General features: G+C 55.7%; 1 protein-coding gene across 3 annotated transcripts in view; it reads right to left on the reverse strand.

Annotated features, from left to right (window-relative positions):
- TSNARE1 (t-SNARE domain containing 1) overlaps nt 1-22,114 on the reverse strand; it is a 128,461-nt gene that overhangs the window by 22,694 nt on the left and 83,653 nt on the right. The window contains exons 7-11 of one of the 3 annotated variants that reach the window (XM_064384665.1): nt 18,986-19,076; nt 16,064-16,138; nt 15,541-15,597; nt 12,739-12,844; nt 1,031-1,120 (exon numbers count right to left, since the gene is read on the reverse strand). In XM_064384665.1, the coding sequence (XP_064240735.1) occupies nt 12,785-12,844; nt 15,541-15,597; nt 16,064-16,138; nt 18,986-19,076 (283 nt within the window). In that variant the 3' untranslated portion in view covers nt 1,031-1,120; nt 12,739-12,784. Of the gene's footprint in view, nt 1-961; nt 1,121-11,387; nt 11,483-12,738; nt 12,845-15,540; nt 15,598-16,063; nt 16,139-18,985; nt 19,077-22,114 lie in introns of those variants that run through there. The other 2 variants (XM_064384666.1, XM_064384667.1) reach the window with 2 other exon arrangements.

Below are 22,114 nucleotides of genomic sequence, written 5' to 3' on the forward strand. Positions count from 1 at the left end.
GCACACACACTCACATGCACACACACATGCGTACACATGCAGATGCATGCACTCACATGTGCACACATGCACTCACATGCCCACACGCACTCATGCACACATGCACTCACACATGCACTCGCATGCACTCACGAACACACATGCATTCACACATGCCCACACTCATGTACACACATGCACTCACATGTACACACATGCACTCACGAACACACATGCACTCCCACATGCCCACACACTCATGCACACATGCACTCACACATGCATTCACATACATGCACTCACATATGTACACACACACATGCACACACACACGCACTCACACACACATACACACCTGCCTGGACTCGTGTGCCTCTTGGGATACTTTGTTTTAGCAACTGTCTTAAGGAGATTACCCACGGTCTAGAGACACGTTTGGCAGCCGGCATTATACACAGGTAAACGTCAAAGAAAGGAAGAATAAGCTGCACCCAGTGCCCACACTCTACAGTTGCACCCCGACAGCTCACCCCACCCCCTGCTGGTAGCACCACCAAATTGCAGGTTCAGCTTTGAGCAATTTATTCTAGCTTTCAAAAAAAATTTACTGGGAACTGCATTAAGCACCAAATCATCTTCACTGGAGCTAAACAGCCTCCTGGAAGTCTAACCACACAGCAAAGGAAATGGCCACAGTGACCGAGAGGCTACCCCAGCATAGGCCCCGGCCCCTCGCCAGAGGGCCATGCCCTATTAAGGGGAGCCCAGGAAGGAAGGCATGAGGATGGGTCTCCCAGATTCCCATCTCTCCCTGACTGGACCCAAAGGCCAGAGAGAGGTGGTCATCATGGTCAAGGCCATGGGGGCCTAGTTCCAGCCCCTCCAGGCCACGGGCAAGCAATGGTGCGGCAGGGCTCCCCAGGTCCCCAGCCTCCGTGAGTGGAGTGTGGAGAGCGAGCATGCTTGCCTGCGCCGGCCTCACCTCCATCTGCAGGATGGCCTCCTCCCGCAGCCGGATGGCCTCCAGGTCCTCCTCAGTGATGTCCGGGAGCAGCGCCTGCTCCTGGCCCTGCCACATGTTGTCACTCCCATTAAAGATCTTCTCATCATCAGCCAGCTCGGCAAACAGGGCCTGGGGACTCTGCCAATGACAGACAGACGCCATTACCATTGACACCCCCATTACCACCACTGACACTCCCATTACTACTGACACCCCCATTACCACCACTGACACCCCACATTACCACCAGACACCCCCATTACCACTACTGACACCCCCATTACCACCACTGATACTCCCATTACCACTGACACCCCCATTACCACCACTGATACTCCCATTACCACTGACACCCCACATTACCACCAGACACCCCCATTACCACCGACAACCCCATTACCACTGACACCCCCATTACCACCACTGACACCCCATTACCACTGACACCCCCATTACCACTGACACTCTCATTACCACCACTGATACTCCCATTGCCACTGACAGACACCCCCATTACCACCACTGACACCCCCATTACCACCACTGATACTCCCATTACCACTGACACTCTCATTACCACCACACCCCAGGCCCAAGTCTTCCCGTGGCTCCAAGCAGGCCACCCGGTTCTGTCTCAAGATGAGATGAGGCCCCAGATGCCAGGTCTCGGGCTCCCTTGCCTCTGGGAGTTGGGGGGTTCTCAGAGTTCCCAGCCACACCAAGCACACTGTGGGGGCAGGAGGGGAGCTGGGGCTGCTGTGAGCAGTGGGCCAGGGTCACAGGCGAGTGGACTCCAGTCCCTGCCTTTAAGCACATGCCCCGCTCTCTGGCTATCCCAGGCCAGTCTGCAACAAGAACTTGTGAGCCCTAAGGCCACCACACCAAGCCAGGGCCACGCTGTCCTTGGCCAGACGGAGGACACAAGAGCAAAACGTGGCCCCGAACCCAGAGAGCACACAGTCTACCTTGTGTTCCCAGCTTTTGGGGGTCACAGGCCCCTTTGTGAACCCCCAGAAAAATGCCCCTATGCATATAAACACAAATTCTGTCTCCATACATTGGGGGCCATGAGCCCACTGAAGGCCCCATCAAGAAGCCAGTTAGAGCCGGGGTCAGGCTGCAGCCTGGGGCTCGGAGATGAGGTGGGACTGCAGGCAGGGCACAGACGCACCTGTGGGAACCCACAGGAACCCATATGAACCCACGGGAACCCACAGGAACCTGCATGAACCCACAGGAACCCACGGGAACCCACAGAAACCCACGGGAACCCACAGGAACCTGCATAAACCCACAGGAACCCACAGAAACCCATGGGAACCACAGGAACCCACATGAACCCACAGGAACCCATATGAACCCACGGGAACCCACAGCAACCCGCATGAACCCACAGGAACCCACGGGAACCCACAGGAACCCACGTGAACCCTCAGGAACCCACAGGAAACCGCAGGAACCCACATGGACCTGCAGGAACCCACAGGAACCCGCAGGAACCCACGGGAACCCGCGGGAACCCACAGGAACCCACGGGAAACCGCAGGAACCCACATGGACCCACAGGAACCCACGGGAACCCGCAGGAACCCACATGGACCCGCAGGAACCCACATGGACCCGCAGGAACCCGCAGGAACCCACAGGAACCCTCAGGAACCCACATGAAACCGCAGGAACACACATGGACCCGCAGGAATCCACAGGAACCCGCAGGAACCCATGGGAACCCACATGAAACTGCAAGAACCCACAGGAACCTGCCCTCCCATGACAGCCTTGGGGAGCAAGCCCAAGAGGTTTTTGGAATTTGCTTTCATTTCTTGTTAATTTATTTGCTACATATTAAAATTCAATAAAATGGTGTTCTTCCCTTCACTTATCCCCATCTGCTCCCTGAGGGGACTGTCTGGGTCCTAGGTGGGGGCCTTCTGTGGCTGTGAGCCCATCACTGGGCCTCAATCCGGGCCTCCAGGTACCAGTTAAGTGGGAAAGACTGCAGACGTCAGTCCTCGGCGCCACCAGTCCTCGGCGCCATCAGTCCTCCGCATCAGGCCCCAAGTCGGGGTGTAGGGGCCTGGGAGCACCCAGCAGACAGCAGGGCAGGCAGGAGGCAGAAAGAGTCCCTGCTGCAGCCACCACCCCCAGCTGCCCACATCCCTACTGAACTGAAGAGGCGACAACAGACAGTGGCCATCCCGCGCCACAGCCCTTCCTCCCCTCCCACCAGGAGGCCGCCACAAGCGCCCCCCAACCTGCCCTGCCCATGCCAGCGGGGTTGCCCTCACCTCAGGAGGGTGCGTGTGGTTGTGTGCGTGTGACTGCAAGTGCCTGCATGGTTGTGGGAAGTGTGACCATGTGACACCACGTGTGTGAGAGGGAAAAGGGACCGAGAATGGGCAGAGCGGAGGACAGGGGCAGCGGCCCAGCCAGGCCCGACCTCACCACCAGCACCTGCCCCACTCAGCTGTGTCCCCAATCTTCCCAAAAGCCCTGCAGGGAGGAGCTGGGGCCCCCACAACAGCCGACGACACTGAGGCACAGCGAGGGGGCTAGCCTTGCGCTATCAGGAGCGAGCCCGTGGGGGTCTGACAGCGAGGAGGCTGGAGCTGTGCTCAATTAATCAGGGGCGAGCCCGTGGGGGTCTGACAGCGAGGGGGCTGGAGCTGTGCTCAATTAATCAGGGGCGAGCCCGTGGGGGTCTGCAGCAGCACTTGCTCTCAGACACGCAGCAAGGTTGGGCGAGCACAAGGACCAGGCGACAACCGTGAGGACGGCTGACCACGAATGGTGCCACGTGTGCCAGGCCCACTGATGCCACGTCGGCCACTGCTACCTTTATTTGCTCCTCATGCCCCTGGGCACCATCACGACCCTCCACTCACCATTCCGGAGACTCAGAAAGTTCACAGCTGCCTAAGCCACTCTGTGGCAAAGGTGCAATTCAGCAAAGCTGGCCGGGCTGCGGACTCCTGAGGTCCTCAAGAGCAGACCCATGATGGCCTCGGCCCCACCCCAGGTCCAGCTTCACCCACGCTATGCCCCCACACGCCCCGACACAAATCCTAGGACCACCCTCCCTGCCCAGATAGGTGCTCTTCCAGCTGACTCACCTGGCCACTGGTCTTGGCCATGTGTCTGGAGATCTGACAGAGGCGGGGCTGTGCCAGGCTCCATGCCTCAGGGCCTTCTGTGGCATTGGGGCAGGAGGCACAGTGTGTGAGCCTCGATAGGACCCCCTGCTGGGACAGGACTCTCAGGATGGAGGTCACTCAGCTCACACCAGAGCCTGGGACTCAGTCACAGGCCCCCTCCCTTGCCTGTCCCCACCCCCATCTCCACGGACCCTGGACTGAGTCTCCCCAGTCCTCTGTAGAGGGCACAATCAGCGTCCCCTCCCGGGTCTGGGAAAGGCCCCATGAAGCACAGGGTCCCAGTGAGCTTGGCACCTCTGCTCATCAGTGCCCTCAGGCAATGCAGACAGCTTTGCCGGGTCCCGGACTCTGAGGGCACAGTGCCTGGCCTAGGTGTCGTCCTAGGCATGACATCTGGGTACAATGTGTGGGAGTGGGCATCCAGGCGGAACCTGGTGTGCAGGCAGCCTCCCTGCTTCATCCCTCCCCACTGGACCCCGCTGGCCGCCGTGCCTAGGGACAGCACTGTCCATCAAGAGCGGCCGGCCACGCAGGCCAAGAGGCAGGGCACCGCGGGCTCCTCTGTCAGCACTAGGCACAGACGCAGTGGGGATACAGCTGCCAGCCAACCCATCCCACTCACACCAAGCTCCTGCTGTGCCCCTCCCATGTGTGTGGGCATCTGGGACAGAGGCTGCTAGGTAGCCTGGCATTGGCTCAGGGGACCTGCTCTGCCAGCTCGTGGGATGATAACCTCGGTCGCCCTGCAAGGAGGCTGCAACTTGCTTATCTTCTGCCCTTTCCTGAACTGAAAGCCACCTCACCATGCCATGCATCTCAGGGTGGGCACACGCAGAGTCCCTATGCCAGCGGAAGGGCTGTGAGCACTCCTGGGGAGGCTCCCCAGCGAGCCTCGCCCCTCTGGAGCAGTCACTGGTTCCGCCTGGCTTCCCAGCAGGTGCTGCTCCCAAAAACTCCCCAGGCTGGGTCACGTTCGTGTCCGGGGCCCGGTGAGGTGCCCCCACCTCCTGAAGCCCAAGGACGCTCTCTTGGCCAAGGTGGAGAGAGGACTGCACCTTGACCATGGAAAGGAAGACCCCAGATACGACACGGGAGGCAGAGGGCTCCACCCTGTCTAGCACAATTTTCTTTCCAGGAATTCCCATGGGGGGCCCATGGTGCCCACCCTATGCCAGGCACTGGGGCTGGAGCAGACAGACAGGTGACAACCGAGTATGGACAGATGGACTCTGGCTGGGCACCGAACCAGTGGGTCCACAAACAAGCACTTTCATTGCGTTTCTGGCAGAAGCCACCCCAGGGAGCAAGGCTAGGAGGGTTGTGTGCTGGTGCGGCTGCCTCCAGGACAGGGTGGCGGGGCTCCTCACTAGGCCCCACAGCTCTGCCTGAGACGACTGGTGACAACAGGACCCACGGCCACAGCATTGGCCACACCTGGAGGGATGTGGCACGAGGTTGGTGACAATGGGACCCGCAGCCACAGCATTGGCCACACCTGGAGGGATGTGGCACAAGGTTGGTGACAATGGGACCCGCAGCCACAGCATTGGCCACACTTGGAGGGATGTGGCATGAGGTTGGTGACAATGGGACCCACAGCCACAGCATTGGCCACACCTGGAGGGATGTGGCACGAGGTTGGTGACAATGGGACCCATAGCCACAGCATTGGCCACACCTGGAGGGATGTGGCACGAGGTTGGTGACAATGGGACCCGCAGCCACAGCATTGGCCACACCTGGAGGGATGTGGCACGAGGCTGGTGACAATGGGGCCAAGAGCCACATGCCCTGCCACCCCTGGAGGGAAGCTTCATGAGGCTGGTGCCAATGGAACCAACAGCCACGGCACCCGCCACCCCTGGAGGGACACTTCATGAGGCTGGTGACAATGGGATCCACAGCCCCTGCCACCCCCGGAGGGATGCGGCACGAGGCTGGTGACAATGGGGCCAACAGTCACGGCACCAGCCACCCCTGGATGGATGTAGCATGAGACTGGGGACATGGGACCCACAGCCATGGCACCCCCCACCCCTGAAAGGATGTGGCACGAGGCTGGTGACATGGGACCCACAGTCACAGCACTGGTCACCCCGGAGGGACGTGGCACAAGGCTGGTGACAACGGGGCCAACAGCCACGGCACCAGCCACCCCTGGAGGAACACGGCACAAGGCTGGGTGCTACTTCCTTTCTCCCATTTCCTGAGTCCCCTCCAGGGTGGTCATGGCCACCTCATCTAAAGGGGCAGCTTGTCCAGGTCCTGCAGGTGGGATGGTGAGGCTGCACTAGCTGGGTTCTCCTTCCCAAGCCAACTTCTTCCTACACACAGCCCTGACACAGAAGCTAGCAGAGGCCTTTAAATAAATAAATACGTGGATAGATGAATATAAAATAAAAGCTCTAAAAAATCTGTTGACAAGCGCAACACGTCCAAGGTGCTAATTATCACCTCCCCTTCCCGGAGTGGGCGGGAGGAAGTGAGCAGTGCCTGGCGGTGGGAGCCAGGAGGCGCTGGCCTCGTGCCAAGCCCAGCAACCCCGACGCCTCCTCCCTGCAGCTCCAGCCCCCTCCTCGGCTTCCGGGGCGCCTGCAGAGAGCCCGGGCTCAGGTTCCGGCCCCAGCGCCGGTGCCCGCTGTGAGGGCCCAGGCATGCCACGCACATTCTGTGAGTTCCACAGTCCTCAACTGGAGAATGGGAGCAGTGTCACTCACAGCCCGTGGTCTGTGCCCCTCAAGCTTCGCCCGCTCGGTCTGAACCCTCATGTCTGCAGAGCACAGCAGGCGCGCACCTCACTCCGCCACGAGCCCCTGAGCAGGAGGCTCTCCTAAGGTGCGAGGGCTCAGGAACGCCCTGCCCCTCACTTCCTGCATGGGCCTGGGGAGGGTCCTCAGCTTCCGTGAGCCTCCAGCCTCGCTTCCAGCAGATGGAGCTGACATCACCACATCCTAGTATCGCCTGGAGGAGAGCTCGAGGTGAGGCACACGAGGCCGCAGCATACGGCAGAAATGCTGAGAAGCCACCGTCCAGACTCCGGGGGAAATCAGGCTGAGCTTTTCCCAAGTGCTGTGAGCTATGGGTGTGAGCTCCTCCCAGGGGACATGGCCGTACACACCCCTGGAGCAGCATGAGGGTTGAACGCAGACTCCCGCCTGCCAACAGTGACAGGCCCTACAACAGCCCCACTGACTGGGATCCCATGGCCTGGGTAAAGTCAAAGCCTCCAGGTGAACATAATGAACTGCTGAGGGAAGAGGTCTCTGGGGCAGCCCCGCCGGTGCTCCTGAGGACGGAGATGCAGGAGCTTGCCCTTGGCCCTGACAGCACACAGCTGCCGGCGAGGGGGCGGGAGGAAAAGTGGTCCCCCCTCCGATGAAATCCTCCAGGCCAGCTAACGGACGACTGAGACCCTGGGTGGAGAAGCACCACAGGATGTTCTGTGCAACTTTCCTGGACTTGGGAGTTTCAGTGAAAGCTCCCCATGAGCTGTGGGCAGAGGGTGCCAGGCACCCATGGAGACCTGCCACGGATCTGTGCCTTGAGACTGCTGCCACCTCACGCATGTGAAGGAGGAGGAAGCGCAGGACAGAGAGGGTGCAGGGGTGGCAGGGGGTACGGACAGGGCTCTGTGTGGATGCCCAGGAAGGCAGCCCGGTTGGGGTGAAGGACAAGGACACCCTGCAGGCGCTCGGTCTCCCTCAGCTCCACAGCCGGGAGGACCGGGGGCCTGGTGCCCCTCTCCCCAGCAGTGCAGGACAAAAGCCAGGGGAGGAAGAGATGGCTTCGATGCCCGGGTCCCTCCACAGCCCTCCTTCTGAAAGGCTCACAAAGCGCTGCTTTGTTCTCCTCACAAAGGCCCAATTTGGGTCTTGAGTTCTGAGGCTGGGATTAGGGATTGGCTGGCAAGGTGCTGGGGCCAGCGCAGAGGAGACGGCCCTGTGATAGTTTTCCAGCTCGAGAGGCAGACAGACAAAGGCGGCTTTCTGCTCCCTACAGGGCTCAGGGCCTGGGTCCCTGTTCCGACACGTAGGGCAGAGACACACGCTCTAACGTGAGTGCCGGAGACAGGGCGCACACGGTTTCCCGTGAGAAGACACAGCTCTGCCGGGCATTCAGAACGCAGGCGGGTGGCACAGACCCGAGCCGGCGTCCAGGGCTCTCAGAGGCTCTGGGAAATGGACCACTTTCTCGCACACTCCCACCCGGAGGAGGGGAGGGGCCAGGGCGAGGGGCACTCACACGGAGCTGCACCGTCTTCGGGAGCCCCATATAGTTCAGTTTCCTCCAAGGAGCAACTGACTCTACTTATTAGTTGGCAGAGATTCTGGAGGCAAAGCCCAGAATACCAGGATGGACACAGCTGTGGCAACGCTTCCCCCAGCCCCACATTAAATCAAAGGAAACTGGACCCAGAGACAAGGGGCGATTCCCGCCCTGTGCCCCAGACAGGGAGGCGCGTCTAGGGAATTTGCAGTCAGCCTGTGAGAGTGAAGCGTGTCTTCACTTCTGCAGCCTGGGGACACACAGTTCTGGTGGAAATGTAGGCTGAGGTGGCCCATGGCGGCAGAGAGATGGAGCGTGACCTGCCACTGGGGCTGTTCCCTGCCGCTGCCCCAGGAACCAGGGTGCTGCTCACTGGCTGATCCCAAGCTGGGTCTCAGACTGACCCTCAACCCAGCTGAAAACTGCTTCTGACCACAGCCAGGATCACCAACTCCAGACGGGCTGAGAAGCTCATGCCCACACCCAGGGCAGACAGGCGGGAGACAGGGAAGGTAGCAAGTGCCCCTTGTCCCTTCCAGGGCTGTCCAGCCTGCCATTAGCAGCCCCCAAGTCCCCCGCCGTCAGCCTAGCATCGACTTGGCATCGGTCCTTTTGCGGAACAGGGTTGCATATCATCTCATCATTTACAGTTTGCAAATTCCTAGAAATAATCTAAACTTCTGTCATTTCTCGGAAGCACTACTGGCCGCTCCCCACCTTTTTAAAAGAAAATTTGACCAAAAGGCAATACGTCTACATTTCAATGTCCAGGTAAAGAGTACAGCTCTATGACTGCTTACAGAGGAAACACGCCCCAGCCAAGACGCAGGCCACTGGCCAGGACCCCCGAGACCTCCCTCCAGCACCTGTCATCCCAGGCCTCCAGCAGAGGAGAACCCAGTTCTGACTTCTAACACGGTCCACCAGTGGGGCCTCGTTCTGAACTCTACAGAAATGGAATCCCACAGTCTATACCCTTGGTTCTCAGGCTTCCTGGATTCAGCGTTATGTCCGGGGTGTCGCTGGTGGCCATGGTGGCCACAGGTCACTTTTTGGCTGCTGTAGAGTCCCCCGTGGCATGAAGTCAGCTTGGACTCAGCGTTACATCCGAGGTATCACTGGTGGCCATGGTGGCCACGGGTCACTCTTTCAGCTGCTGCAGAGTGCCTTGTGGCATGAATTCAGCAGGAGCTGCTTCTCCACGCTAGTGCAGACTGGGCAGTGTTCCAGGCTGTGCCACGCATGGGGTCAGCGCTGCTACGAGCTTTCTCTCATGTGACTTCTGTCAATACACACAGTTGTCCCAGTATCCATGGGGGAGTGGCCGAGGACTCCCACAGATACCAGAATCTGTGGACCTGCAAGTGCCTGATATAAAATGACTTGGTATTTTCATACAACCTACGCACATCCTCCCATCTATTTAAATCACCTCCAGCTTGCCTGTAATATTTAATATGATGCAAATGCCGTGTAGTAAATAGCATAGTTGTTCTAGTGATTGTTTCAGGAGTGATGACAGAGAAAGAGGAGGCTGTACGTGTTCAGAACAGCTGCCATGTTTTAAAAATAAGTTTAGCCTGTGATTGATGGAATCCAAGGATGTGAAACCCACGGATACGAAGGGCCCACGGAATATGCATTTCTGTCGGGCAGGACCGCAAGATCCTAAGTAAGAAGATGCTGGAATCCACAGACATTCTCGAACAGTGTTCCCAAGTGCTGATGCAGGGGTGCGCCCCATCGGCAGTGCAAGAGAAAGCAGCTGCCCGCACGCAGGCCCACGCACAGCTTTTGCAGGGGTTTTCACGTGTGTTTTCTCTAGTTATGTGTGTGGGTGTGGTGTGTGGCGATACATCATCATGGGTTTCTTTTCCATTTCTCTGATAACTCATGTTGCTAAGGACATGTTCACAGGCTTATAAGCCAACGGGAACCCTCTTCTGTGATGCGCCTGTGTAAGGTTGTTGCCCTTTTATTGCTTTTAAATAGAGGTGTCTGACTTTTCCTGGTCGATTTGTAAGATATCTTTATATATTACGGATGGAAGTCCTTGTCACGCGTGTTGTGCAAATGCCCTCCCTCGTGCTGTGGGCTGCACTCTCTTCCGGGGGTATAATTTTAACAAAGTCAAGTTTATCGATCTTCTCCTTTGCGGTTGGCGCTTGTATGTCTGTGTAAGAAATGCTTGCCCACTGTGAAGACGTCAAGGGAGACCCCCACGGTGCCTTCTGGATGTGCTACTGTCCGGCCTTTCGCATGTGGGTCTGTGGTCCGGCTGGAAGTGCTTTCTGCACAGGGTGAGCTGACGTTTGCGAAGGGTCTTTTTCCCCAGTTCAAACATGCTAGTGATCCACATGAAGCCCAGAATAAATCATCCACCTCCTGTGGCAGGGCAGTCCGCCTCGGCCACAAACCCAGCTGCCACATACGCGTGCTCTGTGTCTGGTCTCCACTCTGTCCCACGGGCTGGTGTGTCTAGCCTCACACAAACACCACACTGTTTTCATTTCTGTGCTTTACAGCGTGTTCCAATACCTGGTAGTACAAATCCCTTCTGTTCCTCTTCAAAATTGTCTTCACTATTTTAGGTCTTCCATATTTCCGTATACATTTTGGAATTAGCTTGACAGTTCACATACACACACACACGCGCGCGTGCACACACCCACACTGAAAACCTGCTGGAACTGCACTGGGATTGTATTGAGCCCACAGACCCAGTGGGTGAGAGCTGGCATCTCCGTCAACACAGCACCCTCTCCGTGGTTTACATCTGTCATTTCTCTCAGTCGTGCAGTAGTGTTGAATGTAGAGGCCTTAAAAAGCTCTTCACAGAAATTTTTGAGGAAATTTATTATAATACATTTATTATAACAGCTTTAAAATCTCCTCTCCAAACATCCTGTCTACTGACCTGGTTCCAGGAGTCCCGCCACGTTCCCTGATAAGTTCTGGCAGCATGCTGCAGATGCATTCGGATTTTCCATGGACAGAATCACGCTGCCTACGAACACGGTTTCTTCTTCTCAATCCTGCTTCTTTTCTTTTTCATGCCATACTGCATGGGATACAGCTTCTGGCACAATGGGGAACAGAAGCAAGAGTACTAGACGCCCCAGTTTAATCCCCTATCTTAGGAGAAAACATGTGAACATCTCCTCAGTGAGCACGACGTGAGCCGTAGGGTTAACGTCTCCTCGGTAAGTGTGATGTGAACTGTAGGGTTTTGAAGGTACCTTTTGGGAGACTGAAGGCATTCCTATCTATTCCTAGTTTGCCAAGAGTTTCTTAGCCTCCTTGAGTATCGAATTTTATCAAGTGCTTTTCTGTACCTGCTGAAACGATCTGTACAGATTCCTCACTTATTCTGTGTTACGTGCTGAATCATCCCCAGATCCAGAATGCAAATCAACGCTGATTCTCTACAGTAAATCCCACTTTATAATGATGTATCACCCTGTTATATATATTGTTAGATTTACGTTGTTAGTATTTAGGTTAGGATTTTTGTTTCTGTGTTCATGAGACAGACTGGCATGGTATTTTCCTTCCTGGGATCCTCCTAAGAGTCTGGAATCAAAGTACTGCTGGCCTCACGAGGCATGGCGGGGTGTGCTTCCTGCTGTATTCTCCGTAACGGTGTGTGTAAACTGCTGCTATCTACTGCTCAAATATGGGAATGAATTCACCCACACAGCTATCCGGGTCTAGAGTTTTCTTTGTGGAATATTTAACTATGGATTTAATTTTTAAAATAAATATTAAGCATCCCAGATTTTCTGTGCCTCTTGGTAAATTACAGTTTTCTAAAAAAAATTCCTCTAAGTTTTCAAATTTATCGATGTTTATAACATCTCTATAGCTTTTTTTTAACGTGTAGGATTGGTAATGATCTATCCATTTCCATTATGGTACTGGTAATCTGTATTTTCTCTCTATATCTTGATTAATCTTGCAGGGGTTTAACAATCTTTCTGAAGAGCCAATTCTTTTGACTTTGCTAACCTGCCTACTGGGTGTCTGTTAGTAACTGCACACATTACTACCTCACAGAGCACACATCCATGGCTTGCTCAGTCTGCCTTCCATTTGTGACTTCTCTGATGATGCGAGGATGTCCCAATGCTTTAACACCATTCGCCTCCCCTCTGTCTTCTGAGCCATTCTGTCACTAGCACACACCGGACCGTATCTGTGGGAGTCCTCATCATCACTGTTCCACAGTCAACGTCCACCCGGGCACAGCGCATCCAGCTGCTCCCAGCATCCCTTCCTCCCTGCGCCGGGACCAGGCTTCCCCACCGGGAGGGGGTGGAACTGTTTTCACTTTACCTTTGTTTCGGAGGCACGTCTTCCCCAGGGTGCAGCTGGAGATTGGTTATTTGTCTCGTGCGCTTTCAAGTCGTGCTTCCACTGTTTCTGGATTCCATCGCTTCTTCTAAGAAAGTCAGGTGTCAGTCTTGTTCCTTTAAAAATCATGTGACTTTTTTCTCTGACTTTAATGTGCTCTCAACATTTTTTCCTAGTTTTAATCTGCTTTTCTAACATTTTATTTTTGTCTTTGGTTTTAAATTTTTATTAGGCTATGACCGAGGGTGGTTATTTGTTTTTTGTTTTGACATAGAGTCTCACTCTGTCACTCAGGCTGGAGTGCAATAGAGTGATCTCAGCTCACTGCAACCTCTGCCTCCCCGGTTCAAGTCATTCTCATGCCTAGGCCTCCTAAGTAGCTGGGATTACAAGCACCCACCACCACACCCAGCTAATTTTTGTATTTTTAGTAGAGAGGGGGTTTCACCATGTTGGTCAGTCTGGTCTCAAACGCCTGAGCTCAAGTAATCCACCAGCCTCAGTCTCCCAAAGTGTTGGGATTATAGGCGTGAGCCACTGTGCCTGGCCAAGGGTGGTTTTTTAAAAGGAGAAATTTATCTATTCACAGAGCTCTTGAATCTGTGACTTGAAGTATTTGGACAGCTTTGGAAAACTCAACCATTACCTCTTCAAATATTGTTTTTGGACCATTTTCTCTCTTTCTTGTTCATCTAGGACTCTAACTATATTCTTTCAATTTTTTTTTATCATTTTTTCTTTTGTGTATCAATGTAAGTTTTCTTATCCCCTGCCTTCTAATTCACTAACCCGTTTTTCCGCTTTGTCTACGTGGAGATGTAGCTAACCTACTGAACTCTAAATTTTAGTTATGATATTGCTCTATACTGGAACTCCCTTTCTAAAATAAAATTTAAGTTCTCTGTAAAAGTCTATACCATTGGCCGAGCGTGGTGGCTCACACCTGTTGTCCCAGCTACTCAGGAGGCTGAAGCATGAGAACTGCTTGCACCTGGGAGGTGGAGGTTGCAGTGAACCAAGATGGTGCCACTGCACTCCAGTCTGGCCATAGAGCAAGACTCTGCTCAAAAAAAAAAAAATAAAAAGTCTATACCATTTACTATTTTCTTTCACATATTAATAAAACAGGTTGAGTATCCCTCATCCAAAATGCTTGGGAGCAGAAGTGTTTCAGATTTTGAACTTTTTTTCGAAGTGTTTACTTTTTTTTCAGATTTTGGAGTATCTACATGGTACTTATTGGATGCACATTCCTCATCAAAACTCCAAAACCTAAATGTTCCAATGAGCATTTCCTTTGTGCGTCATGTTGGCACTCAAGAAGTTTCAGATTTTGGAGCCTTTTGGATTCTGGACTTTTAAATCAGGGATGCTCACCCTGTAGCTATTTTAAGCTGAGTGTTTAACCAACTGTCTCAGTATCTGCCTGGGCTGTTGGTCGGTTTCTACTCAACTGTCTGTCCTTCACTTTAGTAACTGGATCCTGTTACCTGTGAGGCCTAATGACTTCGGCTTAAATCTCAGACATTGCATGAAAAATCGCGATTCCAGATGACAGAACTGTCCTGTCTCCGGACAGACAGCGCAGAAACGACTCCAGGCTACGCTTTACGTTTTTGTGGTCACGGCTGCTCTATTTCTGCTTTACCTCCATCTCTCATCGTCTCAACTGGAACTAGTGTTTACAAGAGCCCCTCCTCCTGGGTGCGCCTTCAAATCCGACTTTCGTCTTCTTAGTACTCTGAGGGTACCCCACTTCTGTTCAGCTTTTCTTGTAAAGTGCTTGCTGGTTGACTGGTTGCACTCTCACATCATGCACACACCAGTGACTACGGATCGGCAAAAGCCTGCCTCAAGGGGAAACGGACTGAGTGCTGCAATCCCCATGCACTCCAGGGTTTTACTCCTAAGGGTCCTCGACTCCAACTTTTGTCTCTCTAGCCCAGTAAGACCACTAAAGCTATAAGCCACCACCGCTGTTCAGTCTCGATAAGCTGAGACACAAGCTGGCAAATGTCCTGGGGGTGAGAAGGAAGTGATGGTGAGCCTGGGTTACCTGGGAATGCGTGCCTCTCTAGGCCTGGCTCCCAGCTGCTCCCATGCCTCCCTCATGCTGGATCTGTGTGTCTCTGTGTGTCTGTGTTCATCTATGTGTGCATGTTTCTGCATGCGTGTGCATGTGTTTTCTGTTTGTTTGTTTTGAGACAGAGTCTCACTCTGTCACTGAGTGAGACTGGAGTGCAGTGGCACAATCTTGGCTCACTGGAACCTCCACCTCCCAGATTTCAAGCGATTCTCCTGCCTCAGCCTCCCAAGTAGCTGGGATTGCAGGTGCTTGCCACCGTGCCCAGCTAATTTTTATATTTTTAGTAGAGACGGGGTTTGTCCATGTTGGCCAGGCTGGTCTCGAACTCCTGACCTCAGGTGATCCACCCACCTCAGCCTCCCAAAGTGCTGATATTACAGGTGTGAGCCACCGCACCCAGCCACGTGTGCATGTGTTTTTACTAGGGTTTACAGTGGCTGTCAGCAGGAGGGCTTGTCTGAGCAGTGAGTCCTGCCTGGCACGTGGAGCCATCAGTCATCCCTTGGGAGGTGAGTCCTTGTCAGGCACTGTGCCGGAGCCCAAAGGTTAAGATGCCCATGTTCTCAAGGCTGTGCATCAGGGCGCCCTCAGGTGAGGCCCTGCCCTTGGCCCTTCCCACTCTTCCATGGAGCACACATGGCAGTGGACCCCGGGCTTTCCGCCAACAGCCCTGACCATGGTCAGCGCTCGGCACCCACCTGTTTACCGCCCCTCTGAGCCATGGGAAGCAGTGCTCTGGACTTTTCTGCAATTTTCTGTTGAAAAAAGTACAAGAGAAGAAAGACAGGAAGAGCAAAAAAAGACAGGGAAGGAAGAAGAAACGGTCAGATGAGTGCAGGGCTCTGGGCGATGGCACCGCAGAACACGCCCTCCACTCCCAGAAGAAGGCCGGGGCCGGGGCCGGGGCTGAGCTCTGTTAGCGAGTCGCTGGATGGCCTCTGCCCATGCATGGGAGCTCTCTGGGCCTCAGTGTCCTCACCTGTTAGAACAAGGTGAGACCTGTTCTTCCCACTTCCCCAGAGCTGCTGTGGGGCAGCTCTTGAAGGTAAGCGTCCTCTAGGACACGTGCCCTGATGCACGGTCTGGATCCTGGCTGCCTGGAGACCATCTGCAAGGACAGCCCCTTGCTCTGCCTTTGGGGATGGGGTTGCACCAGGTCCACCCAGGGACAAGACAGCTGCGAGGTGCTCCAGGAACTGAGGCCTGCCCCCCGCGCCTCACCTTCTGCACCACTCCGTAGCGCTGAATGGCATCCGAGAGCTGGGCTTTCAGCTGGTCCAGCTGAGGACGCTGCTGCTGCAAAGAGAGGGCATGGCTTGCACGGCATGGGAGGCTTTGCCCTGCCCCAGCGGCCCCACCACCCACATCTTCTCCTCTACCCACATCCCACCTTCCCACACTCAGAATGGGGTGCGCCATCAACCTCTTCCCCCCATGTCACTAGTGTCTCGACAGGCACACCCAGGTGTCCAGGACACCATCACCACAAAATCCAGCTCAGGGGTCAGCACCACCTGCCAGAGCCAGGAGCTACTCAAGGCATGCAAACCTGGCCCCACACCCCGCTCCATGAGAAGCACTGTGACCCTCTTCCACAGCACAGGACACCAAAGCCCTGAGTCCCCAGTGGCTTGTCTGTGGTCACATAGGTAGTGAGGCCACCGCCAGAACTATCCTTCCCCAGTATCTCGCCTCCAGGGTTCCGCCAACCCCAGTTCCTTCCTGCTGGGACGTTCACCACCGCACCCCAGCACCCACTGGGCACCTGCTCCAGAGCGGGAGCTGGAGAAGCACTGAGCTGGGCTGGGGCTAGACAAGCAGCCCTGGGGCCAGCCCCACAGCTCTGGCTCAGCATGGGCACCGTCCACCAGCAGGAGCACCAAGGAACCCAAGCTTCCTTCCAGCACCCACCCCACGGCGATCAGAGGGCTCGAGAGAGCCAAGGCTCAGGCGGGCTGGCCTGGGATCAACCTCTGACGGCCGAGGGGCACTGGGGGCAACCTATCACAGCCTTGACCTCAGCCCATGATTGAAGGGACCACTTCTCAACAAAGCGTCCGTGGCCCACAAAGTCGAAGATGCGGTAGGCACTGACAGCGCCACCAAACCGCATGAAGGAACCATTCGCTTCACCAGGAAACGGCCTGTGCAGACCACCCGACGCTGCTCTGACACCACGGAAACACCTCTCAGAATCGCAACCCGCGGCCGTCTGGGGCCTCCCTCAGCGCCTCACGTAAGCACCGTGTCTCACTAAGACGGACCCAGCGCGGATTCTTGGAGGAATGAATAAACGAACGAACAAGTGACTCAGGCACACGTGACTCGGAAAACGAAGAACAAAGCTACAGAGGAAGAGGTCAGACACGGGCATCAGTGCCGGTCGTGACGCTGCTGGCACCACTGCCTGAGGGCACAGGCCAGGGCAGCAGCCAGTCCCCGCAGAACGGCCTCTGCAGGGCGGCCAGGGCTATGAGGAGTGAGCCACACACGGAGAGGCTCCAGGCTGTTCAGCATGAAGCTCCCCATGCTCCTGTCGTCCGACGTGAGGGAGACTCCGGCCACCCCGTCACCGCACAGGGGCTGCTGCCTCTGTAACACGGCTTTTTAGTGTAACTACTTTTCTAAGTAAACCTTTTATTACAGTATAACTTAATCTGATAAAACTCAGGCGCTGGGAGTGTAGAGTTCAGTCATTCTGGTTGTACAGTCATCCCTACACCCAGTTTTAGAACTTCCCCATCACCCCAGAAAGGGCCCTGCCCTGCCTGCAGGTGCCCCAAACCAGCTCCTGCTCCCAGCCTCGGCCACCGCTCGTCCACTTTCGGTCAACAGAGATTCGCATTTTCTGGACGTTTCACACAAACAGAACCACACACTGTGTGTTCTCCTGCGTGGGGGCACACGGTCTTCCAGCCCCACCACACGGCGCCCTGCCTAGCTCTCTGCCCCTTCTCACTGCTGTCCGCACCCAAAGCACACTGGCCGCGTCACCTGTGTTTCCACAGGGAGGGCGGTATGCGTTTACCCCGCAGGACCGGCTGGTCCACGCTGCTGGCTCTGCTGCAGGCCAGACCTTGCAACCCCAGCCCTGCCGAGGCCACGAAGCGGGTGCAGGCAGCACCTATGGGGAGGGCAGGTCCGCGTCTCGTTCACACTGTGCGCGTGAAGTGGGTGCAGGCCAGCAGACTACAGCTTGCTGACTCCGGCCCCCTAAAACCTTAGGGTCCAGCAGCCTTTAATCTTTTGTGACAAGCACCCTCCAATCTTCAGCGACTGGGCGCTGACCTGGTGCGCTGGCGCAGAGGCTATGGGGAGGGATGGAAGTGGGGACAGAGCCAGGCGCAGTGGCTTAGGCCTGTAATCCCAGCAATTTGGGAGGCCGAGGCGGGAAGATCACTTGAGGTCAGGAGTTCAAGACCAGCCTGGGCACATTGGTGAAACCCCATCTCTACTAAAAATACAAAAATTAGCTGGGCATAGTGACAGGATCCTGTAATCCCAGCTACTCAGGAGGCTGACAGAAATCACTTGAACCCAGGAGGCAGAAGTTGCAGTGAGCTAAGTTGCACCACTGTACCCCTGCCTGGAAGACAGAGCAAGACACCGTCTCAAAAAAAAAAAAAAAAAAAGGGACAGAGTGGGGACAAGGGTGTGGCCTCGGCAGCTGAGCCAGACGGTGGTGGTGGCTGTGACAGTGGGTGTGGCCCACTGCTATGGCCACGTGTCTGGCCTGAGGCCCAATGCGTGAGGGTAGGCAGGGGGTGGGGAGGGGCACGTGCAGGTGGCCGCGGGTGGCGGATGCAGGCAGAGGGGACGCAGGGCAGGGGAGAGGATGGTGAAACAAATGATGGTGGGCCATCAGCCTCCAGTAAGGCCCAGCCTGGAAAATAGGGGCACTCTTGTCCCCACTACCGCATAAGCCAAGGAGAGCAGGAGCCCAGGCAGACACACCCACTCCCACCCGAATGACGGAACACAGGCTCTGAGCCACGGAGCCACGTCAGTCCAGAGCCAGGACAGCTGTGTCCATCCACGCACCTCAGCCTCCCTGCATCCTGCCTCGTGTGACGTCCCCGCCCCCACCACAGGCACAGGGGTCCGTGCCTCCCTCCCTCCCAGCCCCAGACCCTGGGGACATACCGGGCAGGAGCTGTGCAGCAGCTCGGCCATCTGCTTCATGAAGCCGGCGCTGGCTGTGATGGTCTTGTTAGTCTCCTGTTGTGCCGTGTGCCTGGGGGCAGAGAAGGGGCCGGGAGCGGAGGCAGGGGAGGGAGGCAGGGGAGGGAGGCAGTGGAGAGCGAGGGCCCAGGAGGGCGCAGCAAGGAGGGATGCATGGGCAGAGTCGGGGAGACAGGGACAGACAGACGGACAGACAGAGAGCGGGCCGGGAGACACAGAAAACGGCAGAGGGAGGAAAACAAGAGCAGGGCAAGGGCAGCAGAGAGGAAGAGGCAGCGGCTCCGAGAGAGAAGGGACAGAGACGAGAGCAGTGACTCCCACAGAGAAAGAGGAGGGAGCCCAAAGCCAGGACGGGGAGGGACAGCAGACACCCAGCAGGAGACAGGGAGGGCAGAAAGGCCGGCGGGTGTGGGGCAGGGGAAGAGACAGTGCAGGTAAGCTCTGGCTGGGGTGGGTGGTACAGGCAGCCAAAGCGGAGGCAGGTGGGTCTCACCCATCAGCCACTGCCAGGACTACCTTGCCCCCATGCCGCAGCCACCCCCAAATGACCACAGACAGGTGCCTGGCCACAAGCCTGCCCTGCAGAAAGGCCCCTCTGGGGTCAGCTCTCCTCGGGAAGGCAATCAGCACAATGGCCCAGGGGGGCCAGCGGCCCTCAGCCCCCCTGCACACACCTGCGGGGCCCCGGGTGAGACGGTTCCCACACCCAGGCCCAGTGAGACACGAGGAGGTCAGGACAGTCCCAGGCTGCAGCTCCAGGCCTGCCTTCAAAAGCAAGTGGGAAGAGCAGTCGTCTCCCACTTAGGGTTCACCACCCCCTCCCTGGACAGGCAGGCACCAGGGCAACCGTACCCAGCCCGCTGCAGGCACACACACCAAGTGCGGGAGGACCCTGGCCTGGCAGAAACTGGGGAGCCTTGGTGACCCCTCCAGGTACAGCCCAAACGGCCAGAGGGCCCCTCAGGCATCACCCAGGGCCTGCTCCAAGCCAGCCTCAGGGCCAACAGGTGGGAGTGAGACCGGTGCCACCACAGGCCAAGCCTACAAGAGTGGGGCCCACCTCCTGATACCCACCCTGGGCGGGCACAACCTGTGGACACAGAGGAGTAGGAATGCCCCCAGAACAGGCGCCAGCAGGCTAGAGAGGGTGTGGGCCAAGGAGGGTGAGGGGCCACGAGGTTACCACAGCCTGCGTGGAACCGCGGGGACAGGAGCTTCCCTCCCCGGGGACTCGGTTGGGCCACCTCCTCCCGGGGCTGGTCCGAGGCTTTGGAAAGCCTCCAGTGCCTCCAGCCCCAAACACGCCTCTTCAGCCAACCACTGGCTTAACGCTGCGAGGATTTGGAAGCAGCGCGCCCTTCACCCCTGCTCCTGAGGGTCTCCTCCTTGCCCTGGGCTGCCCACAGCCTCCTGTCCCCAGCCCACTCTCCCGCTAAAGAAAGTTTCAATCCTGCCACTCCAAACCTCACGGCTCACCAACGGTTCCACATTTCATTCCGATCCAAGCCAGAGTCCCTCTAGCACTGCTCCAAGCCCTCACGGGTGGCCTCCTGCACCTCTGACTTCACCTCCCCACCTCGCCAGTGTTCACTTCACTCCGGGCCCACAGGTCTCTCTGCTGCTCTTGAAGGAGCTGGACAAATCCTTGCCTTCGTTCATTTCTAGGCCTGGTATGGACCACCAAGCCCTGGCTGCTGACCCAGGAGCGTGTCTGTGGTCATGCTGCCACCGTGGGGTAACGCCCCCAGAACCTGTCCACACAGCTTCCCAGGGAGGGCCAGGCAGGCCACGGCCCCACACTCTTCTTCCTTGCTCCACACTGACCTTTCCCCTCCTCTAGACTGTCACGGTGGCAGGGGCTCTCCCTCACGCCCCCACTAAAACATCCTCACGGAGCCCTGAGTGCCGGAACAAAGGCGGCCGCTTCCTGTGCGCGGCGGGTCAGGCTTCTCTCTTTCCAGGCAGGATCTCATCTCATCTCCGTCTCCCTCACACACTGTTAGCACCATGCAGGATCAAAGCGACTGAGGCCTCCTCACCCGACCTGGCAACCCCCCAGGCTTCAGATCACCCTGCCAAGTCTGTCGTGGGAACAGGAGGCTGCCAACCAGAAATCCCAGCAAGTGATAAAGGGAGTGAGGAATGAGCCACCAGTCAAGGAAGGGCAACCAGGCGGAAGGGCACGGGGAGGGCCTTCCCCAATGCTCGTCCCAAAGAAGGCCTGGCGGACACCTCCACTCACAGCCACGGTACCCGCAGTATGTCCTACCTCAAACGAGTAGACAACACGCTTCAAAACACACACACAAAGCTAAGGGGTGCAGCTGAAACAGCACTTACAAGGAAACTGTTGCTTTAAATTCTGATACTAGAAAAAAGAATAAAATCAATGTCCAGAAAGTTCACCTAAAGAAGCCAGCAAATTAAACACAAAGAAAGTAGAACAGAGATAATAAAGGTAAGTTCAATACTTAATAAAGTAGCAAACAGATCAATAATAGAACCAATAGCATCAAAAAGCATTTAAAGAATTACACAGCTCTGCCAAGACAGGTCAGGAGGGAAAAAACCACATATGCAAATTACCAAGATAAGAATGAAACAGTGAACCTGACTACAGATCCAACATTAAAAGAACATTAAAGAAATACAGATCATATCAGGCCCACAAATTTGACAACTAAGATTAAATAGAAAAATTCCTTAAAAGTCACGAATTATATCAAAACTGACTCAAAAAGAAATAGAAAACCTAAATAGCTCTATATGTATGGCAGGAATTCAATTTGCACTTAAAAACACTGCTGCAAATACACAGCCACAGCAGGCTTCAGTATCAATATCATGTAATCCCCTAGAAAACAGAGAAGAGACACACACTGTATGAGGCCCATGTTACCCTGATGACAAAACCCAAGTAGAAAATCTAAAGGAAAGAAACCTATGTATCACTCACCCAGCAGCAAAAATCTTCAATACAATTTTAGAAAAATGAATTCAACAATATGTGAAAGGTATACAACACCATGACCAAGAGGAGCTTACCCAGGGGATCTAAGGTTGGTTCAACATTCAAGTATCAATGAGTGT

The sequence above is a fragment of the Aotus nancymaae genome, unplaced genomic scaffold, assembly GCF_030222135.1.
Source record: "Aotus nancymaae isolate 86718 unplaced genomic scaffold, 86718_ANA_hifiasm-v0.15.2.pri h1tg000036l, whole genome shotgun sequence".
NCBI lineage: Eukaryota > Metazoa > Chordata > Mammalia > Primates > Aotidae > Aotus > Aotus nancymaae.